This window comes from Anser anser (assembly GCF_964211835.1).
Source record: "Anser anser genome assembly, chromosome: 12".
Taxonomy (NCBI): domain Eukaryota; kingdom Metazoa; phylum Chordata; class Aves; order Anseriformes; family Anatidae; genus Anser; species Anser anser.
In genome coordinates, this window is record NC_139733.1 from 4,087,377 (window position 1) to 4,109,799 (window position 22,423).

At 48.4% G+C, this 22,423-nt stretch overlaps 1 protein-coding gene across 8 annotated transcripts in view; it reads left to right on the plus strand.

The window, feature by feature from the left end:
* Nucleotides 1-6,046, plus strand: part of PHF2 (PHD finger protein 2) — a 106,152-nt gene extending 100,106 nt beyond the window's left edge. For 7 of the 8 annotated variants that reach the window (XM_083795905.1, XM_083795906.1, XM_083795911.1 and 4 more), the window contains 3 exons: nucleotides 917-1,026; nucleotides 2,219-2,480; nucleotides 5,118-6,046. In XM_083795905.1, coding sequence (XP_083652031.1) covers nucleotides 917-1,026; nucleotides 2,219-2,480; nucleotides 5,118-5,206 — 461 coding nt within the window. In that variant the 3' untranslated portion in view covers nucleotides 5,207-6,046. The remainder of the gene's footprint in view (nucleotides 1-916; nucleotides 1,027-2,218; nucleotides 2,481-5,117) is intronic. The other variant, XM_083795907.1, reaches the window with a different exon arrangement.
* The last annotated feature ends 16,377 nt before the right edge of the window (nucleotides 6,047-22,423 follow it).

Consider the following 22,423-nt stretch of genomic DNA (forward strand, 5'->3'; position numbering starts at 1 on the left):
GTCCATAAAATCTGTGCTACCCAGACTCAGACTAAGTCATGCAGGTCCCTAATGAACCAGCCATTTGTCAAGGAATGTGGAAACTGTAAGACCACAACTAGCAATTTCTCTGTAGTGTGAAGGATTAATCCTTTCCAGCACAATGGGAGGTGATTTCATGTGCTGGGACTCACACCGACCGGTGTTAGCCTTTCGCCATCAATCAGCAGGAAAAAGTCATTCCTGGATGGGTTGTTTATTTTTCTTCATGTTCTTGGTGAAGGAATGATTGGTGGCCACCTTAGCAGTGGTGTAGCTGTGAAACCACAGACAGCTGAGTAGCCCTGGCTTTTAGGTGTTGACCATGTAGAGAGAAATGACAGGGAATGTGGTAATGGTCTCCTCTGGGTTTGGCCAAAGCTGATGGTCTGGAAGGGTGTTTTTGTTGTGGCTCACCAGAGGCAGTATAAGAGGCCAGGGGGTTCCTAGACCCCCTTTTGCTGTGGCCCGCTAATGGGGGAGTCTCCACAGCTTGCTGTGTGTGACAAAGAAGCAGTGTCTCTGCTTGTGGCACTGCGTGTCCATCCCCAGCAGATGGGGCGGTGGACGGTGTCCATTTGGAAACGATGCTGGAGTCATTCATACCTGTAGTAGGCAGAAATCTCCCATGGCTTCGGCTTCAGGAAGCTGCAACTGCCTGTGAGGTTACTTGGCTGTGTTATATCTTTGTTGTCAGCTTCTCCCCAAACCGCTGTGACTGGGTGGAGGCTGTCAGCACCTCCTTCTTCGTACACATCCTGGGGAAGGAAGAGCAGAGGCTGTGGCATCCCTGGCTCTTCCTGCTCAGGAGGGCAGAGTCTCGCTGCCCAGTGTGTGGCTCTGCTGCTCATCTGGGCACATGCTGCATGTGTCTCACCTACACCTGCTTTCCTTGCAGCACGAGTCGGCCCCTCGGTGCCTCGACAAGACAGACCGGTGCGAGAGGGTACAAGAGTCGCCTCCATTGAAACCGGACTCGCCGCTGCTGCCGCAAAGCTGTCACAGCAGGTGAGGTTGCTTGGGAAGTAGTAGCTGTCAGGAAATGAAAGCAGCAAAGTCATGCCCAAACAGCAGCAGTGTCAGCCCTTCTTAGGGTTTATTCATGTCAGTAACACAAGGGTCATCAGTCTCAGGTGAAATAAATGGGAGGAAAGTCCTGTAGTGTTGCAGCATACCTGACAAAGCCACAGCACAGGGCAAGCAGTGTATCAAGAGTACAGAAAAGCATGAGGGAGCAACCACAGCTACCTTGCAGGCTAATGGTAGAAGGAGGGTCCCTGAAAGGAGTGTGTGAGAATGGTGTATTGATATGTATTTGAGAGTCTGACTGATGTGATTGCCTTGTCTGTGGAAATTGGCTGCTGGGAAATGTTAGGGTTTTCTCTCAAAGCTTTGGTGAACCGAGGATAGCTAATGTCAGTTTAACAGAGATATTGAGGCATTTCTGGGTGTTGGTAAGTGTCCTTTGGTCTCTGGAGATGTCATATAGATGCTAAGTGCCTCATGCACATGGGCCCCACAAATGTGACGGAGCAAGGCGTGAAGGTGATGAGGTCTGCTGGAGCCAGGTTGGCGAGATGCCTTGGGGAGCTGCTGGAGTTGTGGCTTTTGGTGGCATTGCGCTTTTGTGATGGGTGCTGTTGGGTAGAAGAGCTCCAAGAATGGTAGCAGAGTTTCAACAAGAAGTGGATTTGAAGGTAGGCAAGGGAAACAGGATCGTGACAGACCACTTTTTTCATGATGTGTAGTAGTAGGTGGCGAGATAATGTGTGTCTTAGCAAGAAGCAGATTCAGTGAATAAGTGGGGTGCTTAATATCCTCCATGCTATTGTGAAAGTGTGTGAAGATTGAAGATAGGAGATGCCAGTTTATGTGGAACATCAAAAGGTTTGTTCATGCAAAACCATGCTGGTCTCCCAAGGCAGGGTCGTTTTGGTCCTGACTGGCTCCTACTCGCCGCAGTGTGCACAGAGTTAACAAGCAAGGAGGCTCTGCACAAAGCACAGAGAGGCAAGAAAGGCAGCGTGTGCATGCGGCAGAGATCTGTGAGAGAGATGGTATCGGAACAGACTGAGCAGTTTGTACATGGCAAACTCCATTGTTTTTCATTGTATCAGGACCCTAAGCAACGCCGCTGGCCCTTGCCATAGCTAAAGGTCTTCTGGGGATTAATATGAGCTTCATGTTTGTCATTTTAAAGGAGGAACAAAAAGGCAAGAAGAAAAAAAATACCAAAAAGAAGCTGTCAACCAACAACGCGAACAAACCGGCTCAGGAAGGCAGCTCGCCAGAGCCGAAGCTGGAGTCACATGCCAGCAGCCTCACAGATCACGAGTACACCGCAGGGGCCAGCACCTTTGGGGTCGCCCAGCCTAACAGGGGATCACAGCCGATGGCACCCGGTGTTTTCCTCACACAGAGGAGACCCTCATCATCCTCGCAGAACAATGCCTCCGCCAAAGGTACCAGGAAACGCCTGGGGTTATGCTGTAGGAATGGGGAAGGGTGATTTGGTCATGTAATCCATGCCGTTTGCAGGGCCCTCACGTATTGTGTTTGTCATGGGTCTGTAGAATTGTTTTGGTAGATCAGATCTGGTTGGAGATCTGGCCCATGGCCTTGGCTCCCCTGGTAGTGTGGGCCCAAATTTGTGCCTTGCTGCTGGGCTGTTGTTGCAGGGTGTGAGGCATCCTGTGCTAGAAAATGCTCCTGAGCATGCCCCAGGGTTCCTGAGGAGGACATGCAGTGGCCACGTCACAGTCCAGCCCGTCTGGTGAAGCCTTGTCAAGGGGAGGATGCATCCATAAAGGCTGCTCTGCTCAGGGCTGGGTCAGGCACTGCTGAGGTCGGCTAGTGGTTGTGCAATACATGTAAAGGAGGACGTCCTGCCCAGCGCATAGAGTAGTGCAAATCTGCAAACCTGTCCTGAGAGTTGCAACAGGAGAGCAGAGGAATGTCAAACCTTGGGAGTAACACAGCCACGCAAACAAAACCAAGAGAGGAAGAAGTCGCTTGTCTGCCATAGGGAAAGCGTTTTAAAGCCGGGGCTGTCCTGGGGTCTGGGCTGGGGCCTCCTGTTCTCTGCTTGAACTGTGCTGAGAAAGCACGATAAAGGCAGGTGTGTGGGACAGGCAAAAACTCCAGTCAAGTGCACTGTGTATGGTGAAGATCAAGTGCTCGATCCCACTGGGAGAGACCCTGTTGTAAAAAGTGAGTCTATGTGGCAGATGTTTTCAGTATTCTGCATTTGAGTGGAGCAAATTAGAGGTAGTGTGTAGTGTCCTGCAGCCCCTTTGAGGGGTGCCAACCAGTAAAACACCAGGGCAGCTGAATGGGCCATACCGGAGGATGTGTACAGCCCGTTATAGGCCCAAGGGCTCTGTCAGGAGCTGGCAAGACCTATAGCTGTCTGCAGAACCAGAGTGAAATGAAAGTATTTGCCTGGAATTGTGTCTTTGTGATGAAATGGTAACGTGAATAAAACAGGTCCAAGAGCATGGAAGATGTGATGGGAAGAGGAGTGCTGAATGGAGCCAGGCCCTGGTCTGGCAGGTGAGCTGGGTGCCCAGTCAGGTCATCGTGAAGGGAGCCTGAACAGGCATGTGGATCACACCTTGCCCGTGACATAGCTCAGTCCTCAAAGGAGGGAAGGAGCCATGTGCCAAGAGTACGTGCCTGACCTTGAGGGAGAGGAGCACGTTCAGAGCCTCCAGTGAAGGGCCTTGAGTCAGCTGGGGCCACCAAGGGGACTTCAGAGCATCTCTCTTGCATGGAGCACAGGAGATCCCTGAGCTTGGGAACTAACAGGTTGGGTATCATTGGGAATGAAGGGACTGGAAGGAGAAGGTGGGATGAAGCAGAGTCAGGGAGCTCTCAGACTATTTCAGGGAAGGGAGATGACTCATAGTGGGGCAAAAGGATGAGAAATGAGGAAATTATAAATTGCCTTTGTATACTGCAAGTCTTCTGTGGCTGTAGAAGCACATTCTTATTGAGAAAAGGTATGGTGTGGAAGGTCACCACCTGCCCTTTTGGGCTGGAGCACTCAATGCAGGTGGGAGAAGTGGAGAGGAATCGAGTCTTTGCAGGTGTTGCATGTGAGTGCACTGACAGCATGACGGGCAGGGAAACAGCTCTGTGGGTTTGTGGTGTGCCAGGTAGTCCCAGATACCTTGGAGATTCACAATGTTTCTGGCTGTAAGGTAGTAGCTGGCGAGAGGTGGGGTAGAGATCAGCTGTGACAGTTGTACAAGTCTCCGAGGACAAGCACGCAGGGAGCACAGGCCTTCCTGAATGGCACAGCCCATGAGCAAGGGCTCGCGGTGGTGTTTTTCTCTCCTGAGTGTGGGGATAGGGGAGGTTGTCCCAGTTAGGTGCTTTGTAGTGCCTTGGTGTTAGCCTAAATTTGTAAAGATGTGCATGTCTGTGCGTGTGTGTGTGTGTGCACCTGTACATGCATCTGTTCAGCAGCTTTTGCCTATGCTGGATGCAGATGGTCTCTCTTGGGAAAGAGAGGGCAAGGAACCACAGTGGTACATGGACTGGTGCCAGTGAGGTGCCACGCAGTCTCAGTGTCCCTATGCTACAAATTCCCCCTTGAGTGTGTGCAGAAGAGTAGAGAGGTGCCCAGAGGTCCTGGAGGTGCGTGCATGCCCACGGTGAAGGCAGGCAGCGTTTTACAGCCTGTTGGGTGCCCGTGTGAGCACAGCCTCCCCAGTGGGGGAGAGTCACTTGGTTTGGACGGACCGTCATGCTGGGGGCAAACTGGTCACCCACAAGCCATGAGCTGGGATGCATGTGGGCTGGGTGAGGGCACAGCACAGCAGGGCTGGCACTGTGGGGGCAGTGGGTGCCCCAGGTGTGTGACGGGATGTGCCCCAGCTGCGGTGGTGCCGCTTTGGTTCCTGTGCTTGATGCACCAGGGAGCTGGGGTGGGAGCGGGCAAGGCCCCAGGCTTGTGGGGTGGCTGCGGCCTTGTGGAGGTGCTGGGATGGGGCTGGGCTTCCCGTGGGGAAGGCAGCAGTGGTATGGGGCTGGAGGGTCACTTTGTGTAGGGCTGGAGCCGCCCCGGGGCTCACCCGCTCCCGCTCTTCCTCCAGGAAAGCGCACGAAGAAGGGGATGGCCACGGCCAAGCAGCGGCTCGGCAAGATCCTGAAGATCCACCGGAATGGCAAGCTGCTCCTCTAGCGGCCTCCGGGCTACTGCTACCTAACTTTGGCCACCACGACGGCAACCCTTTTAACTTTCAGCGGTCGGAGTGTACAGAATCCTGCTATAAATATTTTTTAATATAGATGTCCTTTCTCAGAGTGCTGAGAGCGACCAGTCCGCAAAAAGTTAACGCGCCCCCGGCCCGGCCCCGCGGCGCTGAGCAGTGGGAGGCGGTGAGGGGCGGCAGGGGGCGGGCGGGCGGCAGTGCCTGGCTGCCGTGTAGATGCGTCTCCTGAGGCATCCTTTTCCTAGAATGTAGCTTGTACATAGCTTTTGGAATAACGACCACCCGTTTTTTATAAGGGGAAAGTCTCTCCGGGCGCCGCCAGCCGCAGCGGCCCGTACCAGCTCTTTGCGTAACTTCTTGTACGAGGAGGGAGACAGTTATTTTACTAGCACCTTGTGGAGTGTTTCCGTGTTTTGTGACGATGTAATTTATTAATGTTTGTAGCTTTTTATATTTGTACATTTCTTATGGGCTTTGTTTATATACACACATTACCGGGGCGCGGTGCCCGCGGGGAACCAGAGCCACCCGCAGCCATGGCGAGGGCCGTGAGGGCCGCGCCAGCCTGGGCGTCGCGCCGGCTTTTTTTATTATGATTATTATTATTAGTATTATTATTTTTTCGCGACATGTACATTTCTAACAAAGTTTATCGTGGCTATCTATCTATGACGGTGTTTTATTTACCGATTCATATCAAATGCTCTTGTATCAAGTTCACGAAATCTAAGTAAACCTAGAGCAAAGTTTAAAAAAAAAGGGAAGAAAAAAAAAAAGAAAGCAAAGTAAACTATTTCAGGTTTTGTATACATCTGCCTGGGCCTGGCCTTTTTGTGGGGTCGGTGAGGGGCGGCGCGTGGGCTCAGTGGAGGGGCGCAGGGCAGCTGTGTGCCCCCGGGTCCCCCTGTGCGGGCAGCAGGCAGGGCAGGGCGAACGGCCCGGCGTGGTGCTCTTGGTGCTCTGCCCTCTTCCCCCTGCTCCTCAGCAGGGGCAGGCAGGCACGGAGCTGTGCTGCCCCTTCACAGTCACACCACAATGCTAAGCCAGTGCTCCAGCTGCAACCCTTAGTACCACCCCTCTTTGCTGAAGTGCCACCAGAAGCCCTGGCTAGTTGGACATGGTCTTGATTCCTGTCCAGCCCTACCCACCCCTGAAGGGCAGTTGCATAGTTTATGTCCTGGCAACACACACCATGGTCCACACAGACACACCTGCCCGCTGCCCAGCACTGCTCTCATCATTTACCACCATTGGTCAAATATACACGCTCATTTCCCTCTGCTTCCTCCCTCCATCTTGGAGGTCACCAGGTGCTACAGCCTTCCCCCTTTTTTTCAGTCATGGAAAGGTCAGGTAACTCATCCTTTGCTTTTCTGCCAGTTGTCTTGATGGACCCTTCTGTCCCTGGTGCTGTTTTCCACATACTCTTTCATTATCACAAGAGACTGAACATGGTGTCCATAGACATGTGCAACCGCTGCTGCTTCTGCAGTTCTCTTTCATAACACAAGGCTGTTTCTGTTTACATCTCCTACACCCTGGCTGCTCCCTTGTTCTTGGCAATATTATGTGGACAATGATGGGAGCTGACTGTAACCTGCACAGAATTACCCATTACCCTATCAGACGTCCCCAGTACGCTCGAGGTGAATATTGTGGAGTTGCAGGTAAGCATGATGCGGCCTTGAACCGATCACGTAGATGACAGTGAGAGGATTGGGATAACATGGATCTTTTCACTGCCCACATCTCTTCAAACAGGTGTCTTTTGATGAACTTTTGCTGTAAGTAATTCCTTAAGAAAGACAGCAGGCCAGGTGTGCTATTGAGGGATAGCTTCCTCTTAGGGAGGCCTTGCCTGCGTCTGTCCCAAGTCACTGTGACAACACCAGGCAAGCACAAAGGCCGTGTGTGTGTGCAAGAGAAGCGGTTACCATAAAGTATGTGCAGTACAAGGCATTGCAAAACTGATTGGACTTGAATGTTGTCAGCTTTCAAACCAGAGAACCAGTGGTGACATGACGAGTGGATTAAGACCGTGTTTCCCAGGGGAAGACTGAGAGCCCAGTTGCATTGAGTGAGCTGAAGGAAGGATGAGAGGTTATTTTCAGCCAAAGGTAAGCATGACTTTTGGCCAAGAATAACATGGCAAATGTACACAGGAGCTCAGGAAATATTTCTGTGGGGAATAGGGCACCAGTACCTGGAGAAGGTAGCAGGAGAGGCAGCAGTTTGCTCCTCTCATTGCCTTCCAGCAGAGAACTGTTAGTCAAATGTCAACCACTAGCTCCGTACAAATTCACAGGCCCAAACAGTAGTGCTTTTGCTAGACAGTGCTCCCCATGAAATGAGCTCCAAATCTCATCGACTTTCCACTTTTACTCAGGAGTTCCCTTCAAGAGTGGGCAAACTAATGCCAGCAGGGATGTGTCCTGCCTGCATCCCTATCCCCCCACCATGCCAGTCCTGCCTTTGTATTCCCACCAAGCATCTTGCATTGGCTCACTGATGTCGTGAGAAACCCATCCAGATCCAAAACCAAAGGTGTTTCATTTTCCTGTTGGAAAGGTGTTTTGGTCCTGGCAGCCTCCAACAAGTGCTAGAGCAGGTGGGTGCCTGCAAGAATGCAGAGTGGATCCAGAGGGTGACATTTGCTGGCTGCAGACTCTTGGCTTGGACGCTTCCAGAACCACAGCATCGTGACCAGCTCAGACCACGAGAAGGTGTATGCTGCCAAGCAGGTGAACAGCTTTGATACACACTGCCTTCTCATTAATGCTGTGCAGCAGTGTTCCTGCCTCTTTGATGAGTTTAGGGATTAATGCTTTAATTCAGGGATGCTGAATTAAATCAATAGTTTAATGAATTATTGATAATTCATATCAACAATAAATAATGAATTAAATAAATAATGAATTAAATAAATAATGAAATAAATAAATTAATTAATGCTTTAATTCAGGATTTTAAATCTGGGATGGTCAGTGACCTGTTACGCATAGTGCTTCTTATGGACAAACCCCAAAAGACTGTGCAAGGGACCTGAAATGTGTGGCATGGGTCAGGTTTTGTGCCTGTTTTCCTTGAAGTCATGCTTCCAAGTGGCTGGGATGTTCCCTCATGGATAGTGATAGAGAAATTGCTGTGCTTGCAGCTGCTGGACATTTGGCTCTTCCCATATTCAAGTCCAGAGTCGCAGTGCTCAGACTTCATGAAACAGACAAACCCCACCAGATGTGTGACATTTTTAAACACATGCTGATCTTGTTCCTCCTCACAAACGGCAGGCATTTTGGTAAACCACATTAGTGCATCATTCTGCAGTTATTCCTGCTCAGATTCTGCTTCAGCTTCTGACTGCACATCCTAGGATGCTGGTGAGTGTTTGGAGTCGGTCTCGCAGTATGTCCTCACAGAGACATTTTGGAGTGGAGGTTGTGGCTCACGGTAATAGCAGACGTTCACCAGCTGGGGGAGTTCACAGTTCAGAAACAACCCAAGCGTATAAAATAGTACCTGTTGTAATAAAATGCCCATCACCTCTCAAGGCTTGGTGACACACGCAGCCTTTGTTTGGCAGGTTATTGCGGTGCAGTTGAGGATGCTCTGTGACTCACTCCAAGCGTACAGCTACCAGAAGCACCAGGAGGCCACTGCAAGGCTCTGATTCAGTCCGTTCAGAAAACACCCTCAGAAATAAATGATGACATAGCGCGGCTGCTACAGTCAAAAGGATCCTGACACACCAGTACAGGGCTGCAGCTTTCATCCAGTGACAAGCACTAACAGTTGCTGCTTCATCTCCCTGCTGGAATGGGACAATGTGCAGTACAGACCTGACTGCCCAAGTCCCTGAGGCTCAGCCTGGAAGTGCCTGGCTTTTGCAAAGTGCCCTCTGAACATCTTTAGAAAGCGCAGGCAGGAGAGCCCAAATGCTTCAGCTTAACCAACAGCTCAAGCAGACCTCATCAGCAAGCACAGAGGCTTTCCAGCAACATGGGCTGTTTGCAGGCAATGCAGCCTGTGCGCGGAGCCTGTCCCCTGGTCCTGCCCCCTGGTCTGGGGTGCCAGCACACCTCCAAACAGCACCGAGGTGGGCAACTTCAATTGTTGGACAATGTGGCTTCCCATACACGCAGCTTGGCTAGCAGAAGCAAAAAGTTTCAACAGTGTCTTTATGCTTTCCAAAGGATTTCTTGTCCTTCCTTATCCATAGCCAATTGTAAGGTTTTGAGCCTGTGCTGCAGATGTCCTTTATGTGCAGCTTCTTGTGTAATTCCATGGTGACGTTTTTAGGAAGGACTGCCTTGCTGGTCTGTTGGTTTGCTACTGGCTTCTTGCCATTCTCCTCTGGGTTTTTTCAGTCTTCTCCCTAGGAAGAACATGTAGTGGCTTGTTATATATCATTACTTGTCTTTTTGTATTTTTTTTTCCAGCTGATGATTCCATCTAGTGATTTCTCTTGCCTATTGCTTTAATTGTTATTGCTTTGTTTGCCTGCATATTTTTTGCCTTTCCTCTATGCTCTCAAATAGTCCATTTCTTTCAGCCATGTGCTTATGTACCAACTGACAGGGTGTGTAGCTCACTCGTTGCCTTCACTGTGAGTTGTCTTGGTAAAAAAAGTCGTTGTGTCTACAGACAGGCTCTTGAACTTGTGCAGCTGACATCATTTCCAGGCGACTCCTCAACCCCTTTCTGGGCTAACTCCAGAGGGCTTGGCATTTGGCAAGTTCTTCTGTACACAAACATAATATAAAAACTAGAGCACACACTGCATAATGGGGTCCAGCCTACTTCACCCCCAGACTGGCTTGATGCTTCCCATCCACATGGCAGCCTTGTGCTGACAGCAGATATACAGGACGCCTGGTGCAGGTCTGACATCTCAGCTCCTCAGCAGGGTTCTCAGAGCAAGCCTGAGCGAAAGCTGCTGGGTGACGGTGAGGCAGAAAAGTCTCCTTACACTGTTTCACACTGACAATGCAGCTTGTTTGGTTGCAGGCAGCTTGTGGTATCTCCAGCAGCTCCAGGACTGCTCTAGTTCCCTCTGCTTGCTCTGTGCTGGGCAAATGCTGCCCCAAACATATGCTGCAAGACAGCTGTGCAGTGATCCTGCTTCTTCCCACCTTCCAGCTCCACACCTTGAACTCCCCACAGACACCTAATGCCACAGAATGCTCCTGTGTGCCCATGTCTACTGGTTGGTTGCGGACATCTAACACCCTTGGGTAGTCTCACTATGCTTAATGAATGCTATATTTGGCACTTTTGCAGACTCAGGTGAAATATTCTTAATCCTCTTTGTCAATGTGGAGTTACCTGCAGGGGAGACTTCTACACTGGATTTTAATTTTACAGTGACTGTCAACTGGAAATTCATAAATCCAGCGCTTTCTGTACAAAGGATGTTGTTACCAGGTAGGTAATTTCTGCACACATGTGCAGAGAGGCTGTTGGATGCTTCTGATAAATGATTGCCAATAACATTTGGGTTTCTACTGTGTCTGTCTTTAAAATGACAAGGATCACTCAAAAATTGACATCTGGCACAGCCCCACATCAGTCTTGCAGACCCTTCATTTGTCTTTCATCTCGGATCATGGCAGGCTCTAACCACACCACAGCGAGCATGTTTGTTACTTAAAACAGTGGCACGTTGCCATCTTGCAAGACAAATGCTGTTCTTTCCATTAACATCTGACATGGATTTGTAGTACCCACCCAGCAGAATTCACAGCATTTGTGTAAACAGTTTTGAAGTTGTTCTCTGTATATCATGAGAGAAAGTCTGCTTCTCCTCTTCTCTTAGAAGTGTAATAATTATAATTAATTAGATTTCCTTCTGTTTTCAGTCTACTGTGAAGACGTACTTTGAGGCCCATTTTTAGGTCACTGTTCTGTCAAACTTTACATACTTCTTTCCCCCAGCTAACTGTATTTACTAAACATTTAGCTCCATGGCGCACTTCTCTGAGAAAGGCACGTAGCGAACCTATGGCTGCCAGCCACTGCTCGCCTCGTTTCCTTGGTTCGCCCCTTCGTGCACTGGCAGGAGTTTGCAGGCCATGTGCAAAGGGGATCTGCTCCTAAAAAGAAGGCCCTGCGGTCTTTCTCTCACCTTCAACTCCATCAAATTAATAATTAGCCCTCACTTAAGTGACAAGTAGATATATCTTAAAAGGCCTTGTGTTTACACTGCTCCTTCATTTACTGTTTAAAAAGCCTTTGTTGGCAGCTGGAGGAAAACATGATGCACCCTTTCTTCCTGAGGTCACTAGGGCATCTCGGTTGAGCTCTGTAGGCCTGCCCACACCACGAGCCTCGCAGGCCTTACCCGGCCGTGCTCATCACTCATGTCTCGCCTTTAGCTGTGAGAGGGCAGCCGGCACTGCAGGCAGACCTCTGCCGGGACCACAGCTCTGCTGCAGGCATTGCCTCATGCTCACACAGAGCCTGCCACCCCTTCATGAAGATCGTGCTTGTGCCTCAGAGCTCTGTGAGGGCCACGCGGGTGCTTACGCCCAGTTGTATCATGAGCCCTTCTTCTCACAACGATATCCCCTGCACCACCGCAGGTCTTCAGGTCGCATGCGTCTCACTCTTGCCTGGCTGTGGTGGCATGTCCTCCCTCAGAGGGATGGTTCAGCAGGAAGGCAGCACAAGGGCTATTTATTTGTTGGTTTTTCTTCACAGTGGTCACACAGATTGTATCACTTTGAATAGGCATGCATCTCCTCCATGTGCTGAGAAGAACAGGCATTTCTTCTACATAACAGGAAGACTTTTAGCATTGGCCATTTGTCTGTTCCCTCCCACACCTTCATTCTTGATCTGCTTTACATTCTTGATCTGCTTTACACTACAGGGACAACTATCTCAGAAATTATTTATTTTTCCCTGAATTTGTGGTATGGAACAAATGGCCTTTTCCAAGAGCTGGAGCAATTTTTAATGTGCTGCTGCTTGCAGGCCTGCTGAGAAATCCCTGACCCCCCAAATTCATTTCCTTCCTTCCCTCTTTGCCCTTTCTCTCTTTCAGTTTTTGTAGTACCATGACGTACCTCCAGGCCTAGGCAGACTGATACCACCCCTGTTGCTGTCAAGCTGGACAAGATGCTGCTGTGTAGCAACATTTTGCTGAAAGCAGCAGATACAGCACTGCACTGCACCTAATGGTGAGATACTTCATGTGAGTGGGGTGCACTGCTGCTGCAGGCTGGGCAAATAATGCCTCACACAAGGGAGTCTTTACATGCTCTACCTTTGCTTTGGTGAATAGACGATGATAATTTAATTGCTTTCCTCTAGGATACCACAACATCCTTTCTAACCTAGGTGTGCCACTGGCCATAACATGCTGGGATAATGTCGTCCAGTGATGCATGAGCAGAATGCTCAAGAGGTCCTTAACACAACAATGAGAGATGGTATATCAATGTCACGGGAGCCATTAGATAGATTAAGTGCCTCTCTCTCCCTCTGTGCACATCCAGGGAGGGCTTTCGTCAAATGGTGTCTGATAAGCCCATAGGTAAACCACTCAACACATAGTGGCATCATTTTTCTTACTGTACCTCCAGCTTGCAGCTCTGAGATCTGTAATTACTTTGCTCAGGATACAAACTGTATCCTGAGGAATTACAGCTGGATTAAGAGACTGCTGCCTAACAACAGCACATGGCGAAGGGAACGAGAAACCACTGGATGGAGTAGCTCAGCTTTTACTCAGCGCTGTAGCCTGTGAAGGCTTCAGCCACCCTAGGCTTGCTCGTAACTTCTGGTGTGATTCTGTTATGGTAGGGCCCAATCTGCCCCATCTGTAAAGGTGTACAGCACTACACCTGTGGCTCATACAACTCCTCACCATGGGGCTGAAGGCGCCATCAGCCGGCCCTATCTGGGCTCCCTGCACTTGCTGGTAGCAGCAGCTCTCCTCCAGTGGCCATTTTTTCACCTTCCTTGCTGAACTCAGCAGTTCCAACCACATAGCCACTTTATTTTATTGCTGTCATAAAATATATTTGGTGGGTTGGTTTGGAAAACAAATACCTCCGCAGAATATGAAATATCAGATGCCCCAGTCCAGAGGAGGTAGAAAGGGAAGAAGGGGTGAATGTTTCCTAGCAGCATTTACATATAAATTTATTGGCGCAGACTGTAAAATAGGACATAGAACAAGTTATACAATAAAAAGTGCACTAATACCGTATGTTTTACATGTCCCTCACCCAAAGTTAAAGACTGTAACAGCTCCTTTCAACATACTTTCTTAATTCAAGCTCACCAGCCTCGCTACTTTTCCTCAAAATGTGCAAACCTTTAACTTCTCTCAAGGGATAACTCAAAACTCGCTCAGAGAGTGAAATATTAATTAGAGCAAAGAATCTCACCATACGCTCGTCACTGTGTGGCCTCTAGGAAGCGAGAGGAACCCAGACACGCTCAGACCTAAAGTGCCTCCTTTGTGTGGGGCTTTTGTTTCCCACATTCCACCCGCTCTGCGCTGTCACAGTTGATAAGAGCTCCCAAGTCCACTGAAAGAAAACTGTCATGGCTAAGTATACCTTGGCTGCTTATGGCGAATATAAGCTATTAACGAGCTTGTTATCTTGAGCAGGTCTTACGCAAATTGTTCCCTGTCCGGCATTTGGCATAAGCAGCGATGACAACTTTTCAACAGATGCTAGTGAGAAGAGAATAAAGATGCTGTGGCTTCAAACCATCTGCAGGGATTAAACCTTCATCACATGAGGTGACTTTTCTGCTCTTGAGACAAAGGAAACTTTTCTTTTTCTCTACCTAAATACCTCAGTTTCTCCAAGACACCATTTTATTGCCAGACACTTTCATCATAGTTTGTCTATCACAGTTATTTGAAAACCAGCGTAAATTGATTTTTTTCCCCCTCTAACATCCAGACAAATCTGGATGCTCATTAATTCTTTTCCTAATCCATGACTGCAACTTTCTGCTGGATCCTGGGCTGTTTCAGGAAGGTTCTGGTTGCTCCCTAGGCCACCAGTTTCCAGCACTGGCAAAATGAGTTAGCCACAAATTTGCCGAGAAAGTGACCCTGCTCACTGATTTGTTATGTGTGACTTTATGAGTCACAGCTTTTCTTAAGCTTCTGAGCTATGTCCAATGGAAAGAAAAAAATGTAAATCACCAAGAACATTGTGATTCTCCATTACCTGCCTGCACAATGTCACAAATATGATGCGAAGAACAGAAAGGAACATTTGCTATCAAGAAAAAAAGAAGAAGGAAAAGATGATTAATGCTAGAGTTTATTTGCCCAGTGCTTAAAATTGATCAGGAAATAAAATTCATCCAGGCAAAGCAATTAACTTCAATTAAGAAACTCTGCTGTTTGTTTTCAGTCTGCTTTAGCTGGGTACAGTAGCATATGAAGTGGAAACAACATCAGATGGGGCCTATTTATACGGTGGTTTGTCTCATGAAAATGACTTAGTCCTTGTGTCTGATGCGTCTCAAAACACCATGGCTTACTCCCCCTCATTGCAACCTTATTTCCATTGAATTCCTGATTATCAGCTTGCTTTTTTATCCCTTCCAGAGCCCTACTCAGTATTTTTCAGGCGGTTAGCTGGCTTCCTACAGATTTCAACTGTTTACATAGCAAAGACATGAGGAAGTAGGATCATGTGCTGCTACTGGCCAAAGCAGATGTCCTATTTGTGCCATGGTGGACCAACGCTTACATTCACACTAGTGGATGTTCCCCAAAGTACTCTCCAAACTCTGGTCAAACACTGCATTGCCAGAGTCACAGTTCTGAGGAGGCAGATGAGAATTTTCTGAGGGGAATTTCGTAAACGTGCCTTATGTCCTACAGAGCTTCCTTCCCCCCCAGCACTAAAACCCAACTGCTTGCTTTGCCTGTGGAAATTACTGGGGATGTTGGCACACTACAAGGTCTGGTAAAGAGTTTGGTGCCTTCATCAGCTCTTCTGGCAGGCCAGAGCTGTTAAGTGATGAGTTGAGAGACCAAATGGACTGTGGGAAGGATGACATTTGTCCAAATAATCCTTGCATAGCTGAAAATATGGTGCACTCCTCTGAACACACTCTTTGTTATAAAGAATATCAAACCACCTATAACAAAAGCAAATGAGGAAGGAAATCAAAAGCCCTTCTTAATATGGTGCCCACAGTTAAAGGGAGCAGACTCTTTGTTTCTGCAGATTTTGCATTTGCTGTCAAAAGACGTTTACTGTTTGCAGTGTTATTGACACTGGAGGTCTGTACAGTGCTTGCTGCTAAACCTTCCTCCAGACTCTCAGCAATACATTCAGGAGCATTAATAACCAGACTGTTGACAAAGACAACAGCTAATTTCCCCCCACCCCCCCCCCCCCGGCTTTGGCAGGTCTAGATAACCTGTAACTCACCGAACTACGTGGCAAAATGGCTGTACCTTTCCTAAGCCACTCCTGCCCTCCCTCCTCTACCATTTTCATTCAAGAGCAACACCAACTCAATCATTACTCAACAAGAGCCTCATGAAATATTTTTCCTGAGTTTTAACAATCTTGGTTTGCTAAATGAGGAGCAGGGGGAGAAATAAATCTGTAAAACTTGTGCAGCAAGTGGTTTTTTGATTCATGCTTGCCTTGCAGTAGACAAAAAGTCTTGTGAACTGCTAGCAAGGGCAATGTTAGCATGACTCGTTCTGCTCTTGCAAGTGGATATCTTTGGGCTTTGGAGGACTGACTATAAGCCAAAGAGCATCTGGTTTTGTCTCTAAAGATTAGGCATGTTGGGTGTACCTCAATAGCATGTGCTCCTTTGCAGCAGCGCTGGCTGGAAAGAGAGGGGAAAAGGGGGTTCAAGGAAGAAGAACCCCTCATCAGAATCATTTCTTGTTGATTGCTGATTACCCCTGTTTGGCCTGTGAAAAGTGGAGGCCATATTTTCCTACCTTGAACTGTCATGCACCCACTGGCACAAGGCCAGCACAAGGTTTCCACCTGACTTCACATGGAGCCCTTCTGGATGCCTGAGGGTCCTGTGCGTGCAAGGAGGAGCACGACAGACATGGCACTGCATGCACAGGTAAGGGACTGCAGGAGAAGCAGAGCTCCAGCCTGACCCCCAGGGCCTCGCTCCACATGATCGACATGATGCTTTCAAGAGAAGTCACAATGCCATCTGTGTCAAATACTGCAAATAAAAAGTGTCCAACCACAACCTCACAGACCTCTGAGAATGGTTCTGTCTTGCAGTGCCACCAGGTCAACAAATTGATCCTGAATCTTGAATTTCTTTTTTTTCTTTTTAATATTTTTTATTTGCCAGCAGTGAGTGCTATGCTCTGTAATACATTGTTCTACATAACCTGATCTCCTTTTAAAATGGAATAACAGAGTTTGAAAGAAAACATGACTTCGAAGATTAAGAGGTAGGATCAGAAGTAAGCCACCTGTCAGACAGCATAAGAACCCAGGATTTTTTTCTTTTGGATTTAAGCAGTCATTTAAAATGTAATAGTCATATGTTTTAATGTTCTCTATATGGTCTAATTTTAGAGTATTTGTACAAAATAAATGTGTGCCTCCCATTTAAAGCCATATTTTCAGCTATTATCTTCCTCATAGTTCTAGCCAATAATGACAAGGAACCAGGCTCTATTATACTCATTTCTTGTCAGCACCAATTTATTTATATGTGGAAGACAAGGGAAATTTCTTTCTCAGAACTGTCTCTGTGCTCAGCAATCACTTGGCCAGGTGAGGCCCTTCCTAGGCACACACCTGCCTCTGGGAAGTCATGCTAATTGTGCTGCATGTGTACTTTATGGCTCTGAGTCCTCAAGTGCTTGTGTTGCTCCCCATTTACAACCCATGCCAAGCAAGACAAACCTTGATCCAGGTCCCTTTTCCAAAGCAGACACAGGGCAGCTGGCTCTACAGCTGCTGCTTATGGGCATCCTGGGCTGGAATCAGAGGCAGGAGATGGACTCCCAGCCTCTTTCCTTCTTATTTACCAGCCAGGAGGGAAAGGCAATGTGCTATACCCTGTTACTCCCAAGGAACAAGAGATGAGCAGATGGGTGTATTTCTTTTATATATATATACACGTATGTATTTATAGATATGAAAAACAAACTAACCTTAGACATAACAATAGCTAAAAGCCATACTTCACATTGTTATTCGTTGTTATTGCTATTAAACGGCTGTTATTCATAACACAGCCCTGCAGTACTTTGGATCTTAATCTCCTTTTGTGGTATAAAATGGTCCAAACAGCTGCTAAATGGAACAAAAGTATAATCCATCAGTATTGATTTGAATAAACATAAACATCCCATTTCCTTGCAGACAAACATGGTATAGCTTGAGCAGCTTGCTCTGGCCATCACTCCCTGAGCCTTAACAGCAAGGAAAAGCTGGGTACCACCTGCACCGGGCATGTGGCACAGCTGATGGGCTTTTTGGGGAGCCTGGGGGATGTGACAGGCTGGAAGGGGGTTGGGTGTCCCATTGCTTCATGTACACACATCCCTGTCTGTGTCTGCACTTTTTAGGGCCAGAGCTTGGGAAAGCCCAGTGTGTGAGAGGCAGGGGGCTGAGCCCAGCAGGCACAAGGCTGGCAGAGCCGTGGGCTGCAGATGCTGCTGCAGGTAGCTCTCTTTCCCGGCAATAGTGCTGGCTCCCCACTCAGAAGTGCACTTACCAGCTCCCAGATATACAAAACCATGTCTCAGCTGCAATTAGAGCACAAGCCCAGCAGAAATGAGTACTCCTTGCATTTGCTATACGAGAAATCCCATGAGGCATGGGGTGCCTGGCCTGGCCCCAGCTGATCCCAGGCACCAGGCGCTGCTCAGCCAGGCTCTGGGAGCAGGGAGATACGGCACCGGGGTGTCCCTCCTGCGCACCAGCAGGGAGGATGCCCTTTTAGGTAACAAAAACTAAAATTGGAAGTTATGGGCATGAGGCTGCCCTTCAGACTGCTGAGCATGTCCCAGGCCCTGGCCTCCCTTGCGGCAGCACTCGGTGTTCTCAGATGGCTTGGAAATGCCCATGGCTGGAGGAAGAGGATGATCAGGAAAGCCTGGCTTTAAGAACCACAAATGCTTTCTCTGATTGAATTTGAAACTTATAAACTGGAAACTAATCAGAAAAATGTTTCTCCCTTTGAAATGCAGGGCTGTTTTGAATACATACATACACATTTCTGTTTGTCTTGGTTTCAATGGAAAGCAGGCACTCATCACTCAAGCGCTGCCTGGCCAACAGGTTGGGCTGGGCTGGATGGGGTGACGCCTGTCAGCGCCGCACCTCCTCGATGTGCTGCAGCTCTACACCGAGCCACCGACAGTGATGCTGCAGAAGGCTGAAGAAAAGGAGCATCAAACACTTAGTGTGTAATTTATACTGACAAAACATACATGTGCTGGCAAAAGCAGTGTGCAACACATTCACAGAAGGGACAGAGCCCCAGGTTTGTGGCTAGAGAGGAAAGTCCCAACCAGTTGTCACAGCCTGGATGGCAAGCCAAGGTCTGCTAGAGACAAGGAAGGCAGGAGTGGAGGAAATAAAAAGCAATACAGCTGGAAAAGAACATGTTGTCCTCGCCCACGGATAACTACTACCGCCATCAGCTGCTTAAAAACACTGCTTAAAACACTGCTTTGCCATCTTCTGCAAGTGCTTAGGTGTGGATGGACATGACTGGCATGTACTATACATGTACTTTCACCAGAGCTCGTGGTTGCTGAAGTGACCACGCAAATGAGAGCAATGCTCCATCCTAGCAAAGGCCTAGCACACCGAGACTTCGCTGGTTACTTGCACTTTGCCCTGAGTTTCAGCTGAGGCAGGAGATGGCTTTGTGTCTGATCTGTCTCCTCTGGAAAGCGCACGTCGGGTCTCAGCGTGCAGTCAGCTGTGTCGCAAGCAAGTGCTGGAGGCATTAGCATCCGTTAATGTAGAGGCAGACCTCTGTGCCATCCAGAAGAAATCACCCGATATACATCAAAGGAAATATTATGGTTTTGAGCCTGGGACTACATGGAAGTCCCTCTTTATCTAAACAAGCATGCCTCTAAATCTTCCCCTGCAAAAGTAAATTATCAACAACATGGCTTTGCTAATAACTAAAAGATTTTAGCATATCGCAAGTGCGTGCAGAAAGGCCATGTGCTTTTAGCTGCCACCAGTCCAGACTCAGCAGCCCATTTGAATGTGATCTGCTGTATGAAAGTAATTGGAAAAAATCTGGCTAAATATGTGTGTGTATACATGCGCACAAGAAGACCAGCTTTCATTAAACAGTATTAAACAGGGAAACATATGCCAGGAGATTTAAATCACAAAAATTTCCTCTGATTTGCAATGATGACCGAGCCCTAGGTGTGCAGAGTGCTACCTCGCAGGGCCTGGCCTAGTGCAGCACAGGCACCTCCAAGCAAGGAGGCGAAGTTAAAGAGGTTGGCGGCTTGGGGAGTGACAACTGAGCCTCATGGACCTTCGCTGACGGAGTAGGAATCAGGAGCGTCTTGTCTCCAGCAGCACCAGACCCAGAGGCCCAGTGGCTCAGCTCCCAGTTCCCAGGGAAGAGCCGGGGGGGGTAAGTAATGCCGCAGGCCGGGCTAAGGGGAGCACAGCACCTGAACGTGTCCCTCTTTCCTTTCTATCCTGTTCCTTTCCTAGCAGGCATTCATCGAGGACAGGGTTGGGTTCATATTCTCATGGCATTCCCTTTGCCAGTGCATCAGAACATGGGACTCCCCTTCTCTGCCTCCCAAACGCGACGTGGGAACAGCAGCTGTGAGAGCAGAACACACCACAGCAGCAGCTGGACATCGCCAACGGATGGACAGACAGACAGACGGATGGATGGATGGACAGCCTTCCTGAGGTCAGCAGTGATGTGCAAACACTGCAGGGAGCACAGGCAAGTCAGATGCTGTGCAGGCAGCTGTTTCCAAACCCCAGCTCGTGCATGCACCGCTACGATTCTGGCAATCAACTTAACCCCACGTAAGTGATTAAACTGTGTCTAATCCCATCTGTTTGCTTTCAGTGTGCGTACATGCCTTCCCCCCGCCCCAAAGACTGGCCTGCCGAGCTCGATGTACGCTGGAGCAGAGGTGCCATGCCGCTGCTCAGCGCAGCGCATCCTGTTTACAGAACGAGAGAATTAGCCAATCTGCGTGTTTATGCATGATGTTAGCTGGCCTACTGCTGTAATGGGAGTGCAAAGATCATGGTTTTAGTTTGTAATGTGTTTAACGTGTTTGTTTTGAGGCTAAATTACCAGACCTTTCTGTTAGGGAAAAAGAGAATTGTTTTTAAGGGGCCTCTGTAACATGAACCTAAAAGTTAGACATGGCCTTTAAACAGATCAGTGACTGGCCAAGGTACATGCGTGGCACTTGAAAGAGAACTGGTAGTGGCCACCAAAAAGAGAGTTAGCATGACAAAGGAACTTTTAATTCAAAGCTGTTCGCTCATTACATTGCTCGCAAGCATGAGCTCGGCATGCCACGCACCCTGCACATGTACAGCAGGACCCAGCCACATGCTCAGCCCTTAGCGCGGGTGTGCGCGCAGGCTTGGGTTTCATGCTGGCCAGATGACACAGCCCAGGGATACAATCAGGGCAGGCTGCAGCAGTGCCGCACGACCGTGGGCATGCTGAAGCTCGTGTTTCCCCATGAAAGAAGCATATAACGGGAAAAAAAATAATAAAAAAAATTCCTCTGAATGACTTTGGCATCAGCCTCTGTTCTGCAATCACCCATTCCCAAAGCAGACGTCTCCTGCATATCTGAAGGTTTACAGCCTTCATTCCTTTTATTTCCTTTTGTTTTTTTCCACCACCTGTATACTGTACAGTTGTTCCTGCCAGTGGGACCATTGCACTCAGGCAACACCCTCTGCAGCAGGCGGTACAAGAGGTGAGAGTAAAGGTTCCCAGCAATTGCTCTTTGGGCTCGGCAGGAGCAGCACTAGCTCAGCCGTACGTCCTGTGCCTGGGGAACATGCTTCAGAGCCAGTCAGTCCCTTTCAGAGCAGTCTTGGGGACACGCACCCACAGCAACGCTGCAGATGCCCGTGGGAGCCCAGCGGCTTGAGCAGCCTGGCAACTGCTGGGGAAAAGGAGGGAAACATACGGTCCATGGAGGAAGAAAATATGCGTTTCATATAATGGCCCTACAATGCATAATGTTTAGAAACTTGAAACCAAGAGAGCCAGTTTCCTTTTTTTTTTTTTTTTTTTTTAATTGAGAGTGTAGAGTTTTATTATTTAAAAGGTTTTATAAAAGAGTTTTAAATAGACCATGGAATTGCTATGGCAATTTTTTTTCTGTTGGAAATTGCTCAGCCATTTGGTTTCTATTTTTGAAAAAAGCACAGGCTTTTTGAACAATCATTTGATATGCTTGTTGATGCATCACAAAAAGGAGATATGCTTTGAATTCTCCTTAAAAACCCCATGTAAACACAAGGCTTATGTATAATTGCAACAAAATACCATCTCCTTATTGAGCGCTTTCACATGTAATTTCCTCTCTGACTACTGCATGTAAACATACTTATTGTATTTGGGAACCTCCCAAATCTCAGGCACAATCAGGATCGATAGCTCAACAAAGGCAAATTATAGTTTAGGATGTCCATGTTTTGCAATAAGATGCCTAGACGGTAACAGAGGAAGACTGCAAGAAACGTTTTAAAATAGACGGGTGGTTGGATGGCCCCATCCCCTGCTTGCTTGTGTCAGGTTTGCACCACGCACATCAGCAGCATCCTTCCCATCCTGGCTCCACTGGCCCATGGGCAGATGGACAAATGTCCAGGCACAGGAGTGGAACTTCAGTCAGATGAGGGCATTTGCCTCTCTGTCCCCCCCATTTTCTTTTTTTTTTTTTTTCAGGAAAAGACTATCATCATGCCACCCATCGGGCTGTGTTCATTGTTCTCATTTTTCGTTTTTACTAAAGCAGCAGGAAGCTGGAAGTGGCTTGGCCCTCAGTGGTTGCTGCTGCCCAGGGTCTGTGGCTGTGCCGGGCCAGATCCTGCCCCACGGCACTGCCAGCAAAGCCCAGGATATGCTCAGGGAATGGGATCACCAGCAGCCTTGAGACTGGGAACAACATCAAGAAACAAGCAACAACAGCACCAAGACATTTTTCCCTCTCAGCATAA